The sequence below is a fragment of the Rhincodon typus genome, chromosome 10 (assembly GCF_021869965.1).
Source record: "Rhincodon typus isolate 14 chromosome 10, sRhiTyp1.1, whole genome shotgun sequence".
NCBI lineage: Eukaryota > Metazoa > Chordata > Chondrichthyes > Orectolobiformes > Rhincodontidae > Rhincodon > Rhincodon typus.
This window is the reverse complement of record NC_063341.1, coordinates 74,646,579-74,671,355: the sequence shown is the minus strand read 5'-3', so window position 1 is coordinate 74,671,355 and position 24,777 is coordinate 74,646,579. Positions and strand designations below refer to the sequence as shown.

The following is a 24,777-nucleotide window of genomic DNA, read 5'->3' as shown; positions in this document are numbered from 1 at the left end:
GGCCTAGACCCTTCATCAGATGAAGGGTCTAGGCCCGAAACGTCAGCCTTTCTGCTCCTATGATGCTGCTTGGCCTGCTGTGTTCATCCAGCTCTACACCTTGTTATCTCACACTTGCATCATTCCCTTTTTTTAACGTCTTCCATTCATTCCCAAGTCTTTTCCGACCAATTTCCAACCCCAAAGAATATCTGCTTGAGTCTCGGCCTGGAGGTGCAGTCCTGCCAGTACTTGCCTGTCTTCCAATTCCTCAGTCAAGCTGCCGCTCCCCCAGTGCGAACAGTGGAACAACATGTAGCAATAGGGGCTGATTGACTGCAAGGGGCTAGATGGGGGACATAAACCTTCCCTGTCCTCAGCCCCCATGCACCTCGCATCCCAGCCCGAGTCAAATAGAGAGAGAGAGAGAGTGTGGCTGGTTCTCTGCTTCCTCAAAGCCAAGGGAACGTCAAGACGAAAAGAAGCCACCTTATGACAGGGTCGACATGGAACGAGAGTTGGCAGGGATGGAACCTGGGAGCCTGCCCCCATCCCCCTCCCCCCAACTCAGTGTAACTTCTCCCTCTAATAAAGTGCTGAGAAATGAGGGGCAGTAAGGAGTGTCGGTGGTGGTGTATGGGGATCTCACTGAGATCCATCAGAAAACAATAGCGCATCAAATCCATCTTCCCCTGAAGGAACTCCTCCATCTGGGAAGGCATTAACTTACAAAAGTGGAAAGGTATTGGAGAATGAGCTATTCACAAAACAAGCTGCATGAAGGATTTTAGCAGAGTCAGGCAAGTCAATCGACAGTTACACATGCAACGGGACATAAACGTTGGGGACGCTGAAGGATTTTTTAGTTGCAACAAAGCGTAACATGACGAGGGGGCATAAGAGAAGGCCATTCGGCCCCTTCAGCCTGTTCCAGCATACATTTACACCATAACAATCTTGTACCAGAATTTCTCCTGATGTAGGTGTGACAAAATCAAGAGGAGGTTGTTTAATTGGTACCGTGCCACCCTCCAGATGGAACTGTGGGTGACAGAAGGCCCTTTGGCCTATCATGCCTATGCCAGCCCTCTTGGAAGTACAACCCAATGCATTTCACAACCCTCTGGCTACTTGACCACCCCCCCACCCTGGGAGCCCTCTAAGTGTTTATGCTTTTGAGGATATATCTACGTTACAATCTGTTTTAGTCACTGCATGCTCCACTGGCTTTGCTGCCCTTATTCGCTGGGTTAGACGTTACTCTGGAAACAGCCATCCCCTTTGAGGCAGGGAGTTCCCATTTGTTACATCTCTCCAAACACAAAATTTCTCTTCCCTCCCACTGCCTGACAATCACTTTGAAATCTGCACCCTCCCGTCACTGACCCTTTCATCCAATGGGAGGTCACCACCCTGTGGTAGGTGGGGATGCAGTGGCATTGCCAGTGGATTCATAATCCAGTGACTTGGGCTAATCTTCTGGCGACTTGGGTTTGAAATCCAACCAAGGCAAGAGGGGACATCAGAATTCAGGTCAGAAAGTCTTTGGTAACTGTGAAACAATGGCAGTAAGGACCATTTGGCTCAGATGTGCAGCATCTAGTGAGTGGGCTGGAGGCCAGGAGCAGGGTGGGGATGCAGGCAGGCTGGAGGCCTGCAGCGGCGTGGGGCCGGAGGCAGGCTGGGGACGGAGGCAGGCTGGAGGCCTGGAGCAGGGTGGGGTTGAAGGCAGGATGGAGGCCAGGAGCAGGGTGGGGACGGAGGCAGGCTGGAGACGGAGGCAGGCTGGAGGCCTGGAGCAGGGTGGGGACGGAGGCAGGCTGGAGGCCTGGAGCAGGGTGGGGTTGAAGGCAGGATGGAGGCCAGGAGCAGGGTGGGGACGGAGGCAGGCTGGAGGCCAGGAGCAGCGTGGGGATGGAGACAGGCTGGAGGCCAGGAGCAGGGTGGGGATGGAGGCAGGATGGAGCAGGGTGGGGATGGAGGCAGGGTGGAAGCCTGGAGCAGGGTGGGGATGGAGGCAGGCTGGAGGCCTGGAGTAGGGTGGGACGGCCAGTGTGGAGTGGCGATGGCTGTTGGACCGGGGACCGGTCAGCAGATTGAGAGCCTGATCACACCATGTATGGAAGCCCCCTGTGCTGGTCTACTGCTGTCCCTGTATAGAAAGACTGTCAAGTTTATCTTTTTAACTTTACTTCCTTTTTTAACTTATACTATGAATAGCTGTAAGATAATATAACTTTCTTTTCTTTATTTCTCTGTTTTAGCATCTAGGATTTGTACCTAGGTATTTTGTACCGAAAAATAGCACCATGTGGGACGACACTAAATTTTTTTACTGTACTCCTGTATTTGAGTACACATGACAATAAGCCACATTCTAATTCTAATGGTATTGGAAATCTGCCATCTTTACCTCGCCTGGCCTATTGAATCTTTCAATATCACCTTACATGTCTCACGTTCTTATTATGGGAGCGACCATAAGAATTGCTACATCAATTCGAAATACTCTCCTTGAGACAAAGCCCACACCATGTTGACAATCACTCTGAGGTTATTATTAGAATGCTAACACAGACCAACAAGTGCGAGTCTTGTGGTGTTGACCCTACCTCTGGATTTGAATATTGGGGTTCAAGTATCACCTGATCCTGCAGGTATGAACAGGTGGAATTAAAATAATTTTCTAAGACTCCAGAACCTCAGCAATGTGGTTGACTCTTCATTCCCCCTGAGATGGCTCTGCCAGACAATGAGACCATTAGGGACAAGCACCAAATGCTGGTCTTGCTCGTGAAGCCCACTTGCTATGAAAAGGAAGAAGCTACTCCTTGTGATTTTGTACACCTCTGTTACATTTCCCCTGAACCTTCTCTGCTGGGAGGAGAATTGTTCCCAGCTCCTCCGTTCTCTGCACCGTAACGGTTGAGGTTCTCGAGCCTCGAGGTACCTGGCTGCCAGAGGAGTAGCGAGCGCTGGTCCTACTTGTTGACGCTTTGGCAGAGTTGTGGGAGCTGTCACCGGTTAACCCGCTGCAGCACTGCGAGTGGCGGAAACACTTGCTGTACTCTTTACGGACCTGCCGGTGTGGAAAAGATGAGGCGTTAGTGCACTCTGTACACCAGCATACAGCATCAACTTACTAAGATCTCATGGAGTTGTCTCCTGAGGCAGAGTCAAGTGTGACACTTAGAATCACAGAATCTCCACAGTGTGGAAACAGGCCCTTTGGCCCAACAAGTCCACACTGACCCTCGGAACATCCCACCCAGACCCATCCCCCTACAACGCACCTCACCTATACACCCCTGAACACTACGGGCAATTTAGCATGGCCAATCCAGCCTAACCTGCACATCTTTGGACTGTGGGAAGAAACCAGAGCACCCAGAGGAAACCCACGCAGACATTGTGCAAACTCCACACAGACAGTCACCCGAGGGTGGAATCGAACCCTGGTCCCTGGCACTGTGAGGCAACAGTGCTAACCACTGAGCCACCATGCCACCCACTTTTTTTTTTCAAGGGCTACAAAAGGGCAACTTCTGGTAGGGGAGATTCAAAGAACAAAACAAAGTCTTGGATTCACTTTTGAAATGAGCTTCTTGCATGCACATGCTGATTTCTGAAGAAGGGTCCCGAACCGAAATGTCAACTTTCCTGCTCCTCTGATGCTCCCTGACCTGTTGTGTTCCTCCAGCTCCACACTGTGTTATCACTGGATACAACGGTTGTTTGGAGGAGGTGGGTCAACGTTCATTGCAGTAAAATTACAAGCTGAAGGTAGTCCACTCCAGCCACTGCAGTGCATTGTTCTCTCACCAGGAGCAGAAAATGGTTAAGCCACAGAAGGAGGCCATTTGGTCCATCTCTCCCATGCCTGTTCTCTGTAATAGTGGGCAGCTAGGAACGCCCCTCCTTTTTCAAGAAAGGAGTTCTTGGGGCTGAAGGGATCCAAGCCCATAGGGAGAAAAAAGGAACAGAGTTGGATGCTCAGCCATGATCATATTGAATGATGGAGCAGGCTTGAAGGGCCAAATTGCCTACTCTTGTCCCTATTTCCCACGTTTCCTTGTTTTCCCTGTAAGCTTCAATTTTCTCTTATTTTCAGATAATTACTCCGATCCCCTTTTGAAAGTCACAACTGAATGTGTCTCCACACATTCAGCCAGCACATTCCAGGTCCTAAACCCCTCATTGAGAGAAAAGGACTTTTTCTTTCTGTCATGTCACCCCTTGATTCTTTCGCTCATCACTTTAAATCAGTGTCCTTTGGTTCTCACAGCTTCTGCCAACGGTGACAGTTTCATCCTATCAACTCTGTATCGGCACACCGTTAGATCAGTTTGTTCTTCTACTTATTAACGAACTGTGGGCATCGCTGGCTGGGCCCAGCATTTATTTCCCATCCCTAGTTGCCCCTTGAGAAGGTGGTGGTGAGCTGCCTTCTTGAACCGCTGCAGTCCGTGTGGTATAGGGACACCCACAGTGCTGTTTGGGAGGAAATCCCAGGATTTTGACCCAGTGAAGGGACAGTGATATTGCTCAAAGTCAGGTGGTACTTGGAGGGGAGCTGACTGATGGTGGCGTTTCCATGTATCTGCTGTCTTTGTCCTTCCAGATGGAGAGACTGGGAGTTTGGAAGATCTGTCTAAGCAGCGTTGGTGATACAGGGTTTTTGACAGTCAAGGGTTATGGCAGGGGGGAACAGACATGTGACTACAAACTGATTCCACATGAGGCTGAGGTTACCACGAAGTTTCCACCTTCTCCACCTCGCTCCTCACCTGAGGCATGGTGACCCTCAGGTTAAACTCAACACCAGTCATCTCTCTCTAATAGCCGAGCAGCCCTAGGGTCCACTGACACTACAGCGACTGTGCCCTAGATCTTATCAAATCACAGAATCCCTACAGTGTGGAAACAGGCCCTTCAGCCCAACAAGTCCACACCGACCCTCAGAGCATCCCACCCAGACCCATCCCCTATAACCCACCTAAACTACACATCCCTGAACACTATGGGCAATTTAGCATGGCCAATCCACCTAACCTGCACATCTTTGGACTGTACGAGGAAACCCACGCAGACACGGGGAGAATGTGCAAACTCCACACAGACAGTCACCCAAGAGTGGAATTGAACCTGGGTCCCTGGTGCTATGAGGCAGCAGCGCTAACCACTGAGCCACCATGCTGCCATCAAATGTTAACGCCTTCTCCTTCTCCCAAATCCTATGTCTGTCATGACTTTGTACACCCCGACCCTATCTAGTCTTCACCACTCTCTTTTCATATCTTCTATAAACTAACCACCTCACATTCTCTTCCATGAGAAATATACAGGACCAGATGCAAGGCAATTTTGTGCTTATTCTGAGGAGAATTAGGATTGAGTGACAAACGGAACTGTGAATCAATTTTAGAAAAGGCCACGCTCCCAAGGACAGCAGGGAAACGAAACCGCGGTGGGAGCTCGGGCTGATTTTACATCACACTCCCCACCTCTGATCCAAAGTGACAGAACTGATCCCGTTGGCTGGTTCAACACAGGCCTGTGGTGAAGGATGAGAGCAACAGGCCAGCTTTGGCTTCAGGGAATGTGACAACTGAGTTTTGCAAACTGATGTACATCCTGTTAATTATTGCCAATAAAGTTGACAGAGTTAATAAATGTCACTTAAAGCAGCACCAATAAATTAGATTCCAAGGAGTATTTACAGCAATAGAGATGAATACATAAAGGTTGAACATCAATACCTCAGTGTCTGGGCCCTTGTCATGCCCTGTTTTTTTTTTCAACATGAAATCTAGTTATGCCAGTCTGTTTGCCTTGTTAGCGCAAATTGGAATTCCTGGTAGGATGTTCTGTCACAAATTGCTGCTATTTAGTGGGTGTAATACACAGGCTGAACAGCTGATTGTGTGTTGCTCGGTCAGACACCATCATAGTACAGCTGGACATAAGGTACATAAGGATGTGATTGCGCTGGAGGGGTTGTAGAGAGGATTCACCAGGATGTTGCTTGGGATGGACTACTTTATTGAGGAAGGGAGGCTGGATTAACTTGGGTCGTTTTCTTTGGAGCAGAGGGGGACCTCATTAAGACATACAAGATTATGAGGACATAGATAGGGTGAATAGAGAGCAGCTGTTTCCCTTCATTGAAGGGTCAGTAACAAGGGGGAATTTTAAAGGGAAGGGCAGCAGGTTTAGAGGGGATTTGAAGAAAGTTTTGTTTTCCGCCTAGAGGTTGGGGGTGTCTGGAATGCACTGTCTGAGATGGTAGTACAGATAGGAAAACTCAAACTTTAAAAGCTACTTGGGTGAGCACTTCAAAAGCGACATGGCATTCAAAGCTTGGCACTGGAATCATAGAATCCCTACAGTGTGGAAGCAGGCCATTCGGCCCATCGAGTCCACATTGACACTCCAAAGAGCATCCCACCCAGCGCCGAACCTCTGTCCTGTCCCTGTAGCCCTGCACTTCCCATGGCTAATCCACCCAGCCTAACTGTGGTCAGGGGGACTGTGGACTGCTGTGGAAAGTGGAACAAAAAAACCGAAAATTGCTGGAGAAACTCAGCAGGTCTGGCAGCATCTGTGGAGAGACGAACAGAGTTAATGTTTTGAGTCCAGTTTGACCCTGTCACTCTCCCAAGAAGACCAGTGGTGTTCCCTTAGCGGTGTGGGCCAATCAATATTTATCCTTCAATTAACAATACTGGTCAGATTCAGCTTATTGCCCTGTGAGGAACGATTAGACAGGCCAAGGCTGCATCCTCCAGAGATTAGAAGAGTCAGAGGTGACTGAATTGAAGCTTGCAAGCTCCTAAGGGGACTTGACTGGATGGACTTGGAAAGGACCTTGTGGGAGAATCCAGAATGAGGGATCATAGTTTAACAGGATCATTGCCAACTTAACATAGAGACGAGGAAAGTTTTTTTTTCTGTCAGCAGGTTGAGAGTCTTTGGAGTTCCCTTCCTCAAAAGGCAGTGGATGCAGAATCTTTAAATATTTTTAAGGCAGAGGTAGGTAGATACTTGACAACAAGGGGATGAAAGACTACTGGGGATATGCAGGAATGTACAGTCAAGGTTAAAATCTTAAATCATAGAACCATAGAATCCCTACGGTGTGGAAACAGGCGATTCGGCCCAACAAGTCCACACCGCCCCTCCGAAGAGCATCCCACCCAGACCCATCCCCCTACCCCTGCATTTCCCATGTCTAACCCACCTAACCTAAACATCCTTGGGCAGTATGGGCAATTTAGCACGGCCAATCCACCTACGCTGCACATCTTTGGACTGTGGGAGGAAACCGGAGCACTCGGAGGAAACGCACACAGACACGGGGAGAATGTGCAAAACAGACAGTCGCCCGAGGGTGGAATCGAACCCGGGTCCCTGGCGCTGTGAGGCAGCAGTGTTAACCACTGAGCCACCAAAATGCATCCAAAATCAGATCAGCCATGATCTCACTGTATGGTGGAGCAGGGTGGAGGAGCCGAGCGGCCTCTTCGTGTTTCTCGTTTCACATGAAGCAGATTATCTGGTGACAGCTCCACTGTTGCTTGTGGGTACCTGCTTTGAGTAAACAGCTACTGTGGTTTCCCACAGGGCAACAGTGATTCGAGTTTGGAACATTTTGCAATTTGCCGGATGCTGTGGTTTAAGTTGATCACCCAAACTCCCTTCAACTGCAGTTTTACCAGGAGGCAGTCAGCACTTTTCCAGTTCTGAAGAAGAGTCGCACTGGACTCGAAACACTGACTCTGGTTCTCTCTCTGACGCTGCCAGACCTGTTGAGTTTCTCCAGTAATTCTCTGTGGTTGTTATAGTTTGGGAAATACAGGCAGGTTCTCCTGTAACACGTTAGTTGTGCTCTTGTGTGACCTAGAAAAATCGCGCTACAGGTAGTTCTGCTATAATGTGTTTTTCGTGAACGTGAATTGGCTGTAAAATGATTGATGAATAGTGGACACTGTTTGGATAATTCGGCAAACTTTCTGCTGTACAGCTGTAGCTATTTTCTATAGCGATTTCCCTATAACATGATTTTCTACGGCGATTTCCAATAGTGCTAGATCACACAAGAACGCAACTGTCGTGTTATAGAAGATCGACCTGTACAGAAAAACACGGTATGGGGAAATCGCTATACCTACACAGCAGAAAGTTTGTGTTATTCAAACAGCGTCCACTATTCATCAATCCTGTTGCAGCCAATTTGTGTTAACGAAACATGTGCTGTAGCGGAACTACTTGTATTTGACAGTATCATGTTTTCAGGCGTGCCAGTGTTTGTGAACAGCAATGTGTAAATGCAACTCTTTTGTTTTCCTACAGTCTGTGGCAAAGGGAATGTTTTTATTCTTGATTTGAAACACAGAACATGGAACAGTACACACAAAAACGTGACTTTCAGCCCTCAACATTGTGCAGAACATGATGCCAAATTAAACTAATCCCTTCAGCCTGCCCTTGGGCTATATCCCTCCGTTCCTCGCATATTCATGTGCTTATCTGAACGTGTCTTAAATGCCCCTATTGTATCTACCTCCACCACCAGCCCTGACAGCGTGTTCCAGACTCCTACCCCTTTCTGTGCAAAATACTTGCCCCTCACGTCTCCTTTCAACTTCCCCCCTAACCTTAAATGCATGCCCCCTATAGTATTAGACATTTCAACTCTGGGAAAAAGATTCTGACCATCAACCCTACCTAAGCATTTCATAATTTTACAGACTTCCATCAAGTCTCCCCTCAGTCTCCACCATTCTAGAAAAAACAACCCGAGTTTTTCTAGACTCTCCTTATAGCTCACACCCTCTAATCCGGCTGCATCCTGGTAAACCTCTTCTGCACCCTCTCCAAAGCCTCCACATCCTTCCTGTAATGTGGTGACCAGAAATGAAAGCAAAATTCTAAGTGCGGCCTAACCAAAGTCTTACAAAGCTGCAGCATGACATCCTGACTCTAGTACTCAATTCCCCGACCAATAAAGGCAAGCATGCCATATGCCTTTGTTCCCGCTCTATTTGCGTGGCCACTTTTGGGGAGAAAATATGACAGCGCCACATTGGAATTACCACCAGGTTAATGTTAAAATTGGTGGAACTCCTTATGTTTAAAAGGATGTTGTTGAGTGAAGGCAGATGCAGCTGTGATTAGGTTTGGGCACATGAAATAGTGGCAGAGTGAATTCTACGAGTGCGACCAGCCCTCCATCCCATAATGCTTCGGCCTCGAAATGATAGTGGCCAAACTCCCATTTGTTAACTGCAAATCGGTCCCTCTCATCAAAATAGATCTGGTTGAAAGACTTTCCCATCTGAACCTTGGTCTGTAGTGCTTTCTCAGTTGCATATTTTGCCGAGAAATGAAATGCACTGTGACAGAATCACGGGTAACAAGTTTTGAATCCGCAATTTGTTTTTCAAAATCAGAGGTCAAACTGCACAGTCACAACTTGAATTAAGCTGCAGAGATGCATTCTAGAAACATCTCTGAGGCAAACAAGGGAGAGCCAGGAGTAACTTAAACATTACCCCACCACTGGGGAGAGAGGGGATCAGGTGCAATACTGGTTTTTCAACTTGTTTTTTTTTCTTAAGAAGGGCCTAGACTGAAACGTCAGCCGTCCTGCTCCTCTGATGCTGCTTGACCTGCAGCGTTCATCCAGCTCTACATCTTGTTATCTCAGATTCTCCAGCATTGGAAGTTCCTACTATCTCTGGTTTTTCAATTTGTTTGCTTTTGCCCTCCATTGAAGCTACAATTGAACAGGGCAGCAATTTCTTCACTCCTGTGAGATGCTGAACCAGCATTCTTGGTTAAAATAACATGTGAACCAGGGACAGCACTGATAGAATGTTTCAACCCATTGTGTGCCTATGTTTGGTCTTTGACAAAGCTTTCAATTAGACTGGTTTCCCTTGTTGTTCTGCAAAGATCAACGTTCTTCACCCGACAATGACTTATCCAACTCCCTTTTTGAAAGTTATTGTTGAATCTGCTTCTGCCTTGCTTTCAGATGGGTGCATTCCTGATCCTAACACTGCATGAGAGAGAGAGAGAAAAAGAATCCTCTTCTTCTCCTACTTCTTTACACAATTATCTTACATTCATGAGCCTTCTTGTGATTAGAATCATTTTCCTCTTTTTGACTCTGTCCACCACCTACAAGACACAAGTCAGGAGTGTGACGGAATACTCCCCCCACTTGCCTGGATGAGTGCAGTCCCAACAAAACTCAAGGAGCTTGACACCATCCAGGACAAAGCAGCCCGCTTGATTAGCATTACATCCACAAACATCCACTCCCTCCACCACCGACACTCAGTAGCAGCAGTGTGTACTATCTACAAGATGCACTGCAGAAATTCACCAAAGATCCTCAGGCAGCGCCTTCCAAAACCATGATCTCTTCCATCCAGAAGGACAAGGGCAGCAGAAACATGGCAAACTCCCCTCCAAGCCACTCGCCATCCTGATTGAAAATATATTGCTGTTCATTCACTGTCACTGGGTCAAAATATGGAATTCCCTCCTTAAGGGCATTGTGGGTCAACCCACAGCACATGGACTGCAGCGGTTCAAGAAGGCAGCTCACCCCCACCTTCTCAAGGGGCAACTAGGGACAGGCAAGAAATGCTGGTCAGCCAGCGATGCCCACATCCCAGGAACAAATGGAAAATCTCTTAGCAAAGCCCCTCATCATTTCGGACAAATAATCTGAAAGGAATACAGGTCAATTCTTGTGGCAGTTGAGATCACCCAGAGATCAAACTTTTACAGATCAAACTAAACTCTGCAATTGATATAAATGCAGATTTTACCACCCTATAATCGAATGCATTGGTTTTCAAACTGCTGTGGTGAAAAACATTTTGACAAGTTTTCAGTCCGTGTGTGTGGCAATACTTCCTGGGGTGATGCCTGGTTGTGAGGTTAGGTCAGCTGTTTAGTCAGGGGGTTGGGTGTTGCTGCCTGGATGGGACGGTTCAGGGGGAGTCAGGGAAACAGTCGAGGGTCTGGTTCTGGGGGGTGTTGAGGGGTCAGTTTGAGCGATTGCGGGTTCAGTCATGAGCTCGACTAAGATTTTTTCAACATTTCCAGAGTAACTATTCAGGCAAATGAATCAGAACCATCCAAAGTCTCCCATTCTAAATCAGAGGTATTCATGCTCGGGGTCCCCAGGAACAGGACAAACGGTAATGGGAGGATCTCGTGTCCCACTGTGTGTGGCCATTCTGTATGTCTGTGTGAGTATATACGTATTTCATGAGTGTGCTCATGGATGTGTCCTGCAAGTGTGTACCATGTGTCTCTGTGTTGCATGTCTGTGTCTATCTATGTTGTGTGTCCCCTTTGTGTCTGTCCCACGTTTGTGTCCATCCCACAGGTGTGCGTATCCCATGTGTCTCGTGTGTAAGCGTGGTGTGTGCCCCGCATGTGTACTGTGTGTGTTCCACACTTCGCCTGTGCGTGCACGTGCGTGCGTGTATGCGCGTGCGTGCGTGTATGAACGCACACGCGTGTGTTTACAGCATAGACTGCATCAGGTGTATTACCCGCGAGAATAATTATCTCAGTACATTGCAGCCCTGCCCCAGGTACCAATTTCTGAGGACAATAATGCTCTCATTGCTCACGGGGATGCACGCAGTGACACTTACTTTTTTCTGAAGAGCACAGTGAAAGAGAAAAATAAACATTCCTTGGAAAGCGTTGAAGATTGTGAAGAGATAGGCCATTACGATAGATTCCTCATTGATGAATAGCAGTCCAAATCCCCAAGTCAAGCCAAGTAAACATAGCAGAGCAAAAGCACCTAGAACCCAAGACCTGGGGAGAAACAAAGAAACCAGCTTTGGTTATATCCAATATAAGCACTGCATTAAAAGACATATTGCAAAAGCAGTCTTTACTTCTTATTACTATGGCTACCTTCTCTGGTAAGCAGATTAAGATGTATGTGGCCTCTCCTTCTACAAGCTTGATTCTAGCCAGTTTCCTGTCACCTTCAGCTTAAGTAGGGGCACTTTCAATTTCCACTTCTATTCCTGACCTTTGTTATTAGCCAGTAGGAGATAATATACACAGAAAAGCTCTCGAGTTGAAATGGCATTGTGAGATATTAGTCACTGATAGTTTTGTGTGTTAACATGGACTGTTTATTATTGCCATTTGCCCCTATTCTTTGCAATAGCAAGTCAGGAATCCTAGCCTTGAAATCGGAATAATGCAACACACATTTCGTTTTTAAACACTTTTTGGTCGAATGAAACAGTCTACATTTAGAGACGGAGCCTGAGGCCTACATTTATGCATGAGGCCTAAGACAAAATGGCTGATCTTTAGTTTTAGGATTTCCGGTCATGCATCTCCCACTGTGATTGAGAGTGCAACATTAAAAGGCGTACTTGGTAAAGAAGACCTTTTCAGAAAGGAGAAATAATCCTCAGGATTAAGGTGAGCATTTACTGTTCATCCCATGTGGCATGGACAGAGTGTCAAGTGTATGGCCTGGCCTTCTTTTACCGCTGCGTTTTGTGTATGGAGTCCACAGGGTTGGCTTTGTCAATAACTCATGAGATTTTTATGAAATAAAGACAAAGCAGCAATGAAGGGAAACTCGCGCAGAGAAGAAAACAGAAAGAGGTTCCACAGATGAACCTCTGGGCTAATGCTCTTACTTCAGGTGTGGCTTATTATCCTCATAGCTAGAATGCATTATAAGCAGAAAAAGAGACAAAAAAAAATTAGACAATATTGAATGCAAAATGAAGTTCAAGCAAGCGCTCATACAATTATATTTGAAGAAATTAAGGTTCTCTCTAAATATAAAAAGAAAGGCAAATACCAGCTATGTACAAAAATTATTCTCAGCCGGAAACGGTCACACAGGTTTTAGCAAAGTTCATAAAACTTGCAGCCAGATGAAGGCAATTATTACGTTGTCAGAAAGTTACTCAAGCCACAAATTAATAAAACATGCATTAATAATAGATTTTTGTTTTGGTATGTGTGATTCCTTCTTACCCCGGTAAGTCTGTGTTATAGTAGCCATCGCATACGCGGTAATTACTGGTGTGGATGAGGAGAAGCCAAAGGGCAAGGAGAGAAAATGGAGAGAAAGAGAGAGATCCTATAGATTAGCTCTCTCTCTTCATGCAGCATGCAGTGAATGTGGCATTCAAATATCCTGCCATTTAAACATCATAGAAATACCGGCATCTGTTGCTAGTGTGATGCCAACTGTCACCTTACTTCTGCAGCCCACACCTCTCCCAACTGAACTTTCACTCTGATAACTATCTGTTCTGAGGAAGGGTCACGGACCTGAAATGTTAACTGTTTTCTCCTTCACAGATGCTGCCAGACCTGCTCAGCTTTTCCAGCAACTTTGTTTTTGTTCCTGATTTACAGCATCCGCAGTTCTTTTGGTTTTTATGAACTATCACTCTCCCTTTCCAACCTGTAACGTAGACTGCTAACAGGGATCTGGTGCACAAACTCACTTAGCAAGCTCCGCCTGGATATTTGACTGGTGGCATGCACTCCCTGCGCTAACCAAATACCCTAGGAATGCTCACTTGGCAGTGGGAGTCAGAAAGTAGCAAGATGGGCCAACACACAGGACCAAGTGGATCACCAAGACTGGGCACCAGTCTGCATTAACTTTTTGAAGAGGAGGAGGGTTCTGAAGAAGTCACTTCAGACCTGAAATGACAGATGAAATTAGAAAGAGGGGGCACAGCCTCAAAATAAGAGGGGGCAGACTTTGGACTGAGTTGAGGAGGAACTTCTTCACAGAAAGGGTTGTGAGTCTGTGGACTTTCCTGCTCAGTGAAGCAGTTGAGGCTACCTCATTGAATCTTTTGAAGGCAAAGATAGGTAGATTTTTGAACAGGAAAGGAATTAATGGTTATGATGAGAGGGTGGATAAGTGGAGCTGAGTCCACGAAAAGATCAGCCACGATCTCATGGAATGGTGGAGCAGGCTCCCTGAGCCAGATGGCCTACACCTGCTCCTATTTCTTATGTTTTCAATGAAAGGTTGACTCTGTTTCGCTCTCTCTACAGATGCCGCCAGACCTGCTGAGATTCTCCGAACTTTGTTGCACTCAATTATTTGGCTACAAATACAGTGGCTGAAGGCTGTGTAAGTAACATATTCAGATGGCAACATGCTGACAGATAGAACTAAAAATGCCAAGATATAAACGGTCACATATTATCCCCAAAATGCTTTTTTTGTAGAGACTGTACCAGTAAAATGTCACTTACAGCTGAATTTTAATTTTAATTATTTAAAAAAAAATTAAGTTTGATTCAATACCAATTGTAGCAGTGAATAATACAGAATGGATAGAGACCGTTCAGCCCATCATGCCCATGCCAACACTCTGAAAGTGCTAGCCACTTTGCCCCACTCTTACTTTAGGGACCTAGAAATATTTCCTTTTCAGTTCTCCATCAGGGGTAGCACAGTGGCTCAATGGTTAGCACTGCTGCCTCACAGTGCCAGTTACCTGGGTTTGATTCCAACCTGTCTACATGGATGTGATGCGAAGATGCTGGTGTTGGATTGGGCGGGGGGGAAACAAAGTCAGAAGTCACGTGACACCAGGTTATAGTCCAACAGGTTTATTCAAAATCACAAGCTTTCGGAGCGCTGCTCCTTTGTTGGGTGAACACCATGTCTGTGTGGAGTTTGCAAATTATCCTCTCTCCAAAGACGTGGCCATGCTAAATTGCATATAGTGTGCAAGCTAGGTGCACTAGCCACGGGAAATGCAGGGTTACACAGATAGGGTCTGGGTGGGATGCTGTTTGGATGGTCAGTGTGGACTCGATGGGCTGAATGGTCTGCTTCCACACTGTAGAGATTCTATGAGTAAATTCTATGACCCCTTCTGAAAGCTCGTTGTGAATCGACTTGCAGCATCCTCACAGGCAGTGCACTCTGGACCATAGCTATTGTTAGCTATTGTTAGTTCTGCTTTTCCCACATTGCACATTATTCTTCTCAGCCAATATTTTCCATCATTATTCTATGCAAATATCACACATTACAGTGTAGTTGGCATTTAATAGAGATGCTAAGCCTCCTGATATCACTGAAACAATGAGCAGCTTCTCTATCTGTGAACAAACACACAGCTAAGTCTCTTAAGAATGCAAGATTACAAAGGAATACTTCTCAGGCTACAGGAGAAGAAAGCCATTTAGAAAAACAAACTCTATTAAATCACGGCAAATATGCAAACAAACATCAAACTGCGTTTGCAAAACCCAGATTAAATTATCTCTGCTTCTGACAGACGTGAGTCCCAAGTATGAGACTGACCATCACTCAGGTGACTTCCACTTCTGACATGCCTCTCCGCTTCTGGTCAACATCTCTGACCTTTGGAAGAGGGTCAGTTCTAACCAGACACCCCAATCACATGATTCATGTGCAGGGGTGGGCAGGAAATGACTGAATCTCACGGTTGCCTGGGAAATCAGCCCCCATCAAGAGGCAAGGAGTGTTCGGTGCGGAGTTAGAAAGAAATCGCAAGAGGCCTGCACACTCCAGCTCCTTCCCAAAACCGTGCCCCACCCCCACCCCCCCATTCCACCAGCAACGCCTCTGGTTCCCATAACTTACTTGATGTTCTCCAACCTGCTCGAGTCCGGTTTCAACGTCGGTGTGTGTTTCACCATTTTGTACACAGTGATGATCAAGAAGACAAGATTGACCTGTCAACACAAGAAAAATGAAGCAGTCAGTCACGGTGTGAGAAAAGATCTTTCAGCAGGTGGGGGTGGGAACGGATTGCAGGGAGAATAGGCCAGCGTTAAATCAGTAGCCTGATGCTCAATGGATACATGAGGCTTCAGGAAACACTCCTTCCCAGAGAGGGGTAGTGGAAATCTGGGAAAAGAAAATGGAGGGGAAAACTTTTTATCATCCAAAGGATGATGAAACTTTCTGCCAGTAAGGGGTAAAAGCCCTCAAAACATTGAAGAAGTATTTTGATATGCACCTGTCATGCCAAGACGCACAAGGCTATGGGAAAATGGAGGTAGAATAGTTAACTGCTTGCTTTTTGATCGGTATGGATGCAATGGGCTGAACGGCCTTTATTCCTGTGCTGCAGATCTCTATGACCCCTAACCCTCTTCCCCCAGGGTGATGCAGGTAACCTTTCCAAACTGAGACAGGTGGAGTTTTGTTTAGGCATTCATGATCAGGAATAAAGGAGAGGAGACTGAGTTAACATAATAAATAAGCTCGAAATGATGGAATGATGAAACAGGTTGAGGGGCCAGACAGCCTCTGTATGTTCTTATCACTCAAAACCAGACATTTCGGGATACTTGACCTTAGATTATGTAACTAATGAAGAGTGTTCGATTTGAAAGAGCACAATACGGTTCACCTTTCTGCTTAATAAGCTGAAACACTCCTTCCTGAGGGAATGCAAGCTATGTGTTCAGTTGGGCAGTGTGGATTTAATAATGTGTTCAATGTTCAGGGGGAAAAAAAAACAACTACTGAATATTAAATACAGCAAGTTCAGAAGGTCCACTGTTTTGACACGTCTTTCACCTTTCCCTTCCAGGAAATCAAAATGGGTTAATTCTATGACAGGTTTCTCTTAAAATATTGCATGCTTTCAAGAAGGTGCTGAAGTGATCAAAGGGTATGGGGAGAAAGCAGGATCAGGTCACTGAGCTGGATGATCAGCCATGAACACGTGGAATGGTAGAGCAGACTTGAAGGGCAGAACAGCCTACTCCTGCTCCTAATTTCTATGTTATTTTACAAAAGCTAATCCAATCGCCTATTAAAAGCATATTGATGAACTTATTGATGGGATGAGAAGGAAGTGAATGCATTCCATAAAAGTGGAAATGAGGGGTAATCCTCCAGCAACACTCCAGAAGCTTGACACCATCCAGGACAAAGCAATACATTTGATTGGCACTACATCCACAAACATCCACTCCCTCCACCATCGACACTCACTAGCAACAGTGTGTACTATCTACAAGATGTACTGCAGAAATTCATCAAAGATCCTCAGATAGCACCTTCCAAACCCATGACCGCTTCCATCTAGAAGGACAAGGGCAGCAGATGCATGGGAGCATCAACCCCTGCAAGTTCCCTTCCAAGTCACTCACCATCCTGACTTGGAAATATATTGCTGTTCCTTCACTGTCGATGGGGCAAAATCCTTCCTAATGGCATTGTGGGTCATGGAATGCAGCATTTCAAGGTGGCAGCTCACCACCACCTTCTCAGGGAGCAACTAAGGACGGGCAATAAATGATGGGCCCAGCCAATGATGTGCGTGTCCCACAAGTGAATAAAACACATCTCTAAGAGAGGCTTCACTTCACAAGTCTGCATGAAAGTGAATGGTGTGACTGAAGCAGCTCATTCCTGATGCTCATTCTGTGGAGATTTTGATGAAAATAACAGGCAAAGCAACAATTTTTCGAACATTGTTCAGTTTAAATTGTGTCGCATCAATTCAAAGCATTCTTTAGCTCGCCGTATTCATTAAGAAGAGAATAAGCCTAGGATGCTTGGCATTTTTTTCTCCCAGTCTGCTTTCAATAACTCACAAATAATCACCAGGGGTTGAAAGTTTTCTGCCTGAAAATATGGGATAATAATATCACATAAACTTTAATGTGCTCACATAAAATTCTTCTGTATTAAAAGGAGACATTAATGGGTTTTGGAAGAGGATCGAAAGGTTGTAGTGAGATGTATTAAAAGAATGCCTTGAAGAGGGGTTTACAGACACAGAGTCCTAGCGGTGGCGGTGTGGGGTTGCAGAGATGAGGAGAGTTTGCAGCTTTGATTTTAATGTGTGTGTGTGTGTGTGTGTACGTGTGAGAGAGAGAGAGTGCGTGTGTGTGTGTGAGAGAGAGTGCGTGAGTATATATGTGCGTGCGTGCGTGTACACGTGCGCGCGTATGTGTGTGGGTGCGTGCGTACGTTTGTGTGTGCTCGCATACGTGTGTGCGCGTGCGCGTACGCACGTGTGTATGTGTGTGTGTACGTGTACGTGTGTGTATATACACGTCACCGGACCCAAAACATTAACTGATATTTTTCTTCACAGATGGTGCCGGACCTGCTGAGCTTTTCCAGCAACTTCTGAACTTATTTGGTTTGCTGCTTCAAAAAAAATCTCTCTGCATGCAAGTTCCCTGCTGCATTTCTGTTGCATCACTGCATCTAACCTGCTGCATTTGCCACACTGACAGCAGTTCACAAGTCATGCAAAAGCTTTGGGACATCTTTTGTTATATAGTGCATTTATATAGTGCATTTAAGCAAGCTGCCATGAGCAGTAACAGCTGGAGAACCTGTTTTAGTGACATTGATTGAGTGAGAAATACTGACCAGGACAATGTGAAGAGTTTAGTCACTCTTCTCCAAATTGGCGTCACAGGATCGTTTCTGCCTCTTGTGCAGATGATGGTCTTGATTTGAAGCCTCATCCTAAAGCTGGCACCTTTAATGGTGCAGTACTCCCACAATCCTGCTCTCGTGTCTGTCTTGAATATGTGGTCAACCTTCTGCTACAACGAACCCCTGCCTACCTTTCTTGCAACATCCCGTCCTGTTACCTCCGTCCCCACGTCCGATCTACATTCTGTACCAACATCTTCCAAAACCAGAGGGTTCATTTTCACACGCACACTGAGGACACCCCGTTCTACCTTCGAACACCACTTCCCTCAGGACAGAGACCAAAAGCTTGGTGTAATAAACAGGTTTTCAAGGATTGAGAGAGACAGAGAGAGAGAGAGACAGAGAGAGACGGAGAGAGAAAAGGGGATGGCTTTAGGGAGGAAATTCTCGACTTTAGGAGCTACAATAAATCCTCAGTATCCACGAAATTACAAATTCGTCTATTTGCACCAAAAAATAAGTAGCAACAAAAAAAAACTCGATATCATGGGCAACTTTTATCCTAATTTTAAATGAGCTCCACATTTGTGAATTTCATCACTTGCGGGGTTTCTCAGGAACAGAACCCGCACGGATACTGAGGGATGACTGTAATCGTCTGAAGGTCCAACAACCAACAAAATCAAGACCGCACGAAATTCCCAATTTGGAGGAGCAAACAGATATCGAAGGGCAGCACAGCCTGGCAGATACCGTGAGGTCAGGGAGGCATTCAAAGTCAAGGATGAGAATTCAAAATCTTGAAGCCCATTTCCCTCTATTAATCTTCCAAAGATCTTGCAAGTAACTGAGTGGCAGACCGTATGCAGATAAAGTAATTGTCTCATCATTTTACTTTCACTAAATGATAAGTGGCTGCAGCAAAGTGTTAGCACTGCAATCTACAGCAGTTTAAAGAGTTCAACTACAGCCTACAGATTACTGGAGTGTAGAGTGTATTTTATAGCCATCAACCTGCCCACTCAAATCACATCCACCACAAGCATAAGAGCAGTTTAAAATTCATCTCACAGAGCCTGCAGAGCTGACATGGATACAATGAGGTACAAGGAACAAAACACTATTCTCGCATAAACAGAAACAGAAATTGCTGGATGAACTCAGCAGGTCTGGCAGCACCGGTGGAAAGAAATCAGAGTTAACGTTTCGGGTCCAGTGACCGTTCTGCAGAACCCACTCTTAATAATAATCTAGCTGAACCAAACATGTCCCTGCTCTCTTCACCTTCTCTGGAGACCATTTGTCTGTTACCAACTGGCGTCTTTCTGTGGAGTATTTGCTGCCAGCCTTTGAACAGAAGCCCATTCCTCCCCCTCGCTTGGGGCAGTAGGCTGTGAGATTGCTCAGTACAGAAAGGCTCAGGGAGGGTGTGCACACAGCTGAACTCTGATTGAACCTAATTAAATATTAAAGGTGTAGATGGAGCTGTCCAAATGATAAGTACAGCTATTGACGTGCCATGATCCAAGCTTTCATTAAAGCATTTCAGGCATACTAATGGCTGCCCCATGGATATGATAACAGTCAGGCCTCTGGCATAACAGTGAAGAAGGAAGCGGTAAGCTGGAGTCTGTATGTGTGTGTGCGTGCGTGTGTGTGTATATGTGTGTGCATGTCTGAGAGTGGTTTTTCTCTCTGCTTGTGTCTGTGTATGTGCCCCATCTCTGTGTGAGTCTGTGCATGTATGTCTGTGAGACCTTTTCTTTGTCTGTGTGTGTCTGTCTGTGTGTCTGTGTGTGTTTCTGTGAGTGTTTTTCTCTCTCTTAGTCAGCGTGTGCATGCCTATGTGGGGGAGTGAGCATATCTTTGTGTGTGTGTGTGTACAAGTGAATGTACAAGTGTGTGTCTGTCCCTGCACACTTGTGCGTCAGTCTGTGTTTCTGTGTGTCTATTTGTCAGTGTGCAGGTGAGTGTGTGTATAGCTGTCGGGGAGTTTGTGTGCGCACACCTACATGCCTGTCTATGTTTGTGTGTGCTAGCATGTCAGTGTGCGATGTGTGTCAGTCAGCGTGTGCATGCCTATGTGGGTGATTGTATGTATCAGTCTGTGAGCATATCTCTGTGTGTGTGTGTCACAAATGATAATTTGTGTAAAAGCATTACAAACATATAATAACTGACGCTTATGATATTTTACAGTAAAAGTGTTTTGTTTGACTTCTCCAGTTTTTGAAACCTCCTGGGTATCTGTTGATGAACAAGTTTGTTCCCTCTGCTCTGTTCTATTACATACAAACTACCCCCCTCCACCACCCCCACCCCCCAAGTAACTGCCTCCCAGCCAGACAAGAGGCTCAGTGGGTGGAAACAATTGGAAGGAGGAGAGGTTCCACTACCGTTCCCTTATTACAAGCTGCTTTCATTCCAACTCCGAAAATATTGCTCCCTCCCCAGTGTCCTGGAACTGCTGGACAAAATCATTTGAAAGTGGATTATGGTGCCATATAAGGGAGAATGAACTTGCTGTGGGCAAGTTCAGTTGACGAACCGCGAAAGCCATACAGCTTGGCTCTTATCAGTTTAATCTTGCTTATTTCTGCACTGACCAATATTGAGGCCAAATTAATAAGAACAAAAGAAGAACAAAGAAAATTACAGCACAGGAACAGGCTCTTCAGCCCTCCAAGCCTGTGCCAATCCAGATCCTCTATCTAAACCTGTTGCCTATTTTCCAAGGATCTGTATCCCTCTGCTCCCTGCCCATTCATGTATCTGTCTAGATATATCTTAAATGATGCTATCGTGCCCGCCTCTACCACCTCCGCTGGCAACACCTTCCAGGCACATACCACCATCTGCGTAAAGAACTTTCCACGCTCATCTCCCTTAAACTTTTCCCCTCGCACCTTGAAATCGTGACCCCGAGGAATTGAATCCCCCACTCTGGGAAAAAGCTTCTTGCTATCCACCCTGCCTATACCTCTCATGATCTTGTAGACCCCAATCAGGTCCCCCCTCAACCTCCGTCTTTCTAATGTAAATAATCCTAATCTACTCAACCTCTCTTCATAGCTAGTGCACTCACTCCAGGCAACATCCTGGTGAACTTCCTCTGCACCCTCTCCAAAGCATCCATATCCTTTTGGTAATGTGGTGACCAGAACTGTATGCAGTATTCCAAATGTGGTCGAACCAAAGTCCTATACAACTGTAACATGACCTGCTAACTCTTGTACTCAATACCCTGTCCGATGAATGAAAGCATGCCGTATGCCTTCTTGACCACTATCGACCTGCGTTGCCACCTTCAGGGTACAATGGACGTGAACACCCAGATCTCTCTGTGTATCAATTTTCCTCAGGGCTTTTCCATTTACCATATAATTCGCTCTTGAATTGGATCTTCCAAAATGCATCACCTTGCATTTGCCTGGATTGAACTCCATCTGCCATTTCTTCGCCCAACTCTCCAAGCTATATATATTCTATTGCATTCTCCGACAGTCTCCTTCACTATCTGCTACTCCAACAATCTCATGTTATCTGCAAACTTGCTAATCAGACCATCTATACCTTCCTCCAAATCATTTATGTATATCATAAACAATAGTGGTCTCAACATGGATCCCTGTGGAACACCACTGGTCACAGTTCTCCATTTTGAGAAACTCCCTTCCACTACAACTCTCTGTCTCCTGTTGCCCAGCCAGTTCTCTATCCATCTAGCTAGTACAGCCTGGGCCCCACGCGACTTCACTTTCTCCATCAGCCTACCATGGGGAACCTTATCAAATGCCTAATGAAGTCCATGTATATGACATCTACAGCCATTCCCTCATCTATCAACTTTGTCACTTCCTCAAAGAATTCTATCAAGTTGGTAAGATCTGACCTTCCCTGTACAAAACCATGCTGCCTATCACTAATAAGCCCATTTTCTTCCAAATGTAAATAGATCCTATCCCTCAGTATCTTCTCCAGCAGCTTCCCCACCACTGACGTCAGGCTCACCGGTCTATAATTACCTGGATTATCCTTGCTCCCCTTCTTAAACAAGGAGACAACATTAGCAATTCTCCAGTCCTCCGGGACCTCACCCATGCTCAAGGATGCTGCAAAGATATCTGTTAAGGCCCCAGCTATTTCCTCTCTTGCTTCCCTCAGAAACCTGGGATAGATCACATCCGGACGGGGACTTGTCCACCCTAATGCCTTTTAGAATACCCAACACTTCCGCCCTCCTTATGCCGACTTGACCTAGAGTAATCAAACATCTATCCCTAACCTCAACATCCGTCATGTCCCTCTCCTCAGTGATTACTGACGCAAAGTATTCATTAAGAAATGTATGATGTCGTGCAGAACTATCTGCTTACGATAATAATTTGCTTTTGTACTTGCAGAGTGAAGGAGCTTTTCTGGAGTGTCACCAGGCATGATCCGACACAGAGGCAAGTAAAAGGAGATGTTAGGTCAAGAGTTTGGCTGAAGAGTTAGGTTTTAAGTAATGTCTTAAAGCAGGAGGGAAAGTGTGTGGGCGAGAGAGAGAGAGAGAGAGAGACAGAGAGAAAAAGAGAGAAGGAAAGTGACGCAGAGATAGAAAAGAAACAGAGAGAGAGAGAATGAGAGAGAGACAGGCAGGCAGGGAGAGAAGGAAAAGGAGAAAGAGAGAGAGGAAAGGATAATGGAGGAAGTAGACAATTTAAGATGGAGATGAGGAGACATTTCTTCACCGTAAAAGTGGTGAGCCTGTGGAATTCAGTACCACAGGAAGTAGGTGATACAAAAACATTGAATGTAATCAAGAGGCAACTAGATATAGCACTTGGAGCGAATGGGGAGAAAGCAGGATTAGACTACTGAATTGGACAATCAGCCATGTTCGTGAGGAATGGCAGAGCAAGCATGAAGGGCCAAATGGCTTCCTCCTGCTCCTATCTTCTATGTTTCTATGAAAGCCCATAGGGATTTGCTATTTGAAGGCACATCTGACAATGGTGGTGCAATGAGAATTGGGAATGCTAGAAATAGGGGAGTGTAGCAGTCACAAGAAAGTGTCGAGCTGAAGGGTGAGAGTGAAAGAGACAGAGAGAGACAGAGACAAGAATAGACAGGGTGAGAAGAGAGAGATGAGAGATGTCATGGAGGGATTGGAATATCAGGATGAGAATGTTAAATCTGAGTCAGTGCCAGGTAAGTGATGGATTAACAGCACATGGTGAGAGTCAGGACACACTTTCTATAATTAAGTTGAGTGAAAAGGTTCAGCCACACTGTTTAAATAGGTCACTGTTGATGTCAAGTAGCCAGAAGATATCAACAAAAGCCACCCAGTATAAACACACACATCATTAACGGGATTCGCACACTTTGGGCTTGATCAGAAAAGAAAGGCTCTGTTTAGGGTGGCATGGAGGCTCAGTGGTTAGCACTGCTGCCTCACAGCGCCAGGGACCCGGGTTTGATCCCACCCTCGGGCGACTGTCTGTGTGGAGTTTGCACGTTCTCCCCGTGTCTGCGGGGGTTTCCTCCGGATGCTCCGGTTTCCTCCTGCAGTCCAAAGATGTGCAGGTTAGGTGGATTGGCCATGCTAAATTGCCCCATAGTGTTCAGGGATGTGCAGATTAGGTGGGTTATAGGGGGATGGGTCTGGGTGGGATGCTTTAAGGTTTGGTGTGGATTTGTTGGGCTGAAGGGCCTGTTTCCACACTGTAGGGATTCTATGATCTATGTTTGTGGGAGTTGGACCACATTCGAGTTTGATAGGTAGGAATCTGAGTAACACTTAAAGTTACCAGCTGTTAATTTACAATGCAGGAACAGCAGGGTAGGATTGCTACTCTTGGTCGCAGCTCCCAGGTCAGCTTTGGTTCAGTGGGTAGCTCTTGCCCCCCTGAAGTTGGGAGTTCAAGGTCCAGTCCAGAAACTTGAGGACAACCCCATCTATGTTGACACTCCCCTTGCAGTGCTAGGGAGTGCTGTATTTGTCAGCTGCATCCTTCAGATCAGACATTAAACGCTGATCCTTCTGTCCTTTCACATGAGATGGAAAGGATATAAACCCTGAAACCATTTCAAGAGATTAGGAGAGTGCTGCCGTGTTTCCCTCTCAACATTCACCCCTTAACCCACACGACCACAACAAGACAGCCCTATGGCACGATGGCTTGTGGGAACTTTCTCATCAGTTAAATAGATGCCTTGTTGCCTACTTAAAGACAAGCACCGCACTCCAGGTAAAGACAGCAGATTTGCTGCTGTAAAGGACATTAGTGAACCAGATCAGTTTTTCCCAAAAATCGACAATGGATTCACGGTCATCATTAGACTCTTATTTACAGGTTATTGTTGAATTCACCTGA

General features: G+C 45.9%; 1 protein-coding gene across 1 annotated transcript in view; it reads right to left on the bottom strand.

Annotated features, from left to right (window-relative positions):
* adgrl2a (adhesion G protein-coupled receptor L2a) overlaps positions 1-24,777 on the bottom strand; it is a 272,885-nt gene that overhangs the window by 42,009 nt on the left and 206,099 nt on the right. Inside the window, exons 13-15 of the mRNA XM_048601555.1 lie at positions 15,644-15,735; positions 11,664-11,832; positions 2,930-3,058 (exon numbers count right to left, since the gene is read on the bottom strand). Coding sequence (XP_048457512.1) covers positions 2,930-3,058; positions 11,664-11,832; positions 15,644-15,735 — 390 coding nt within the window. The remainder of the gene's footprint in view (positions 1-2,929; positions 3,059-11,663; positions 11,833-15,643; positions 15,736-24,777) is intronic.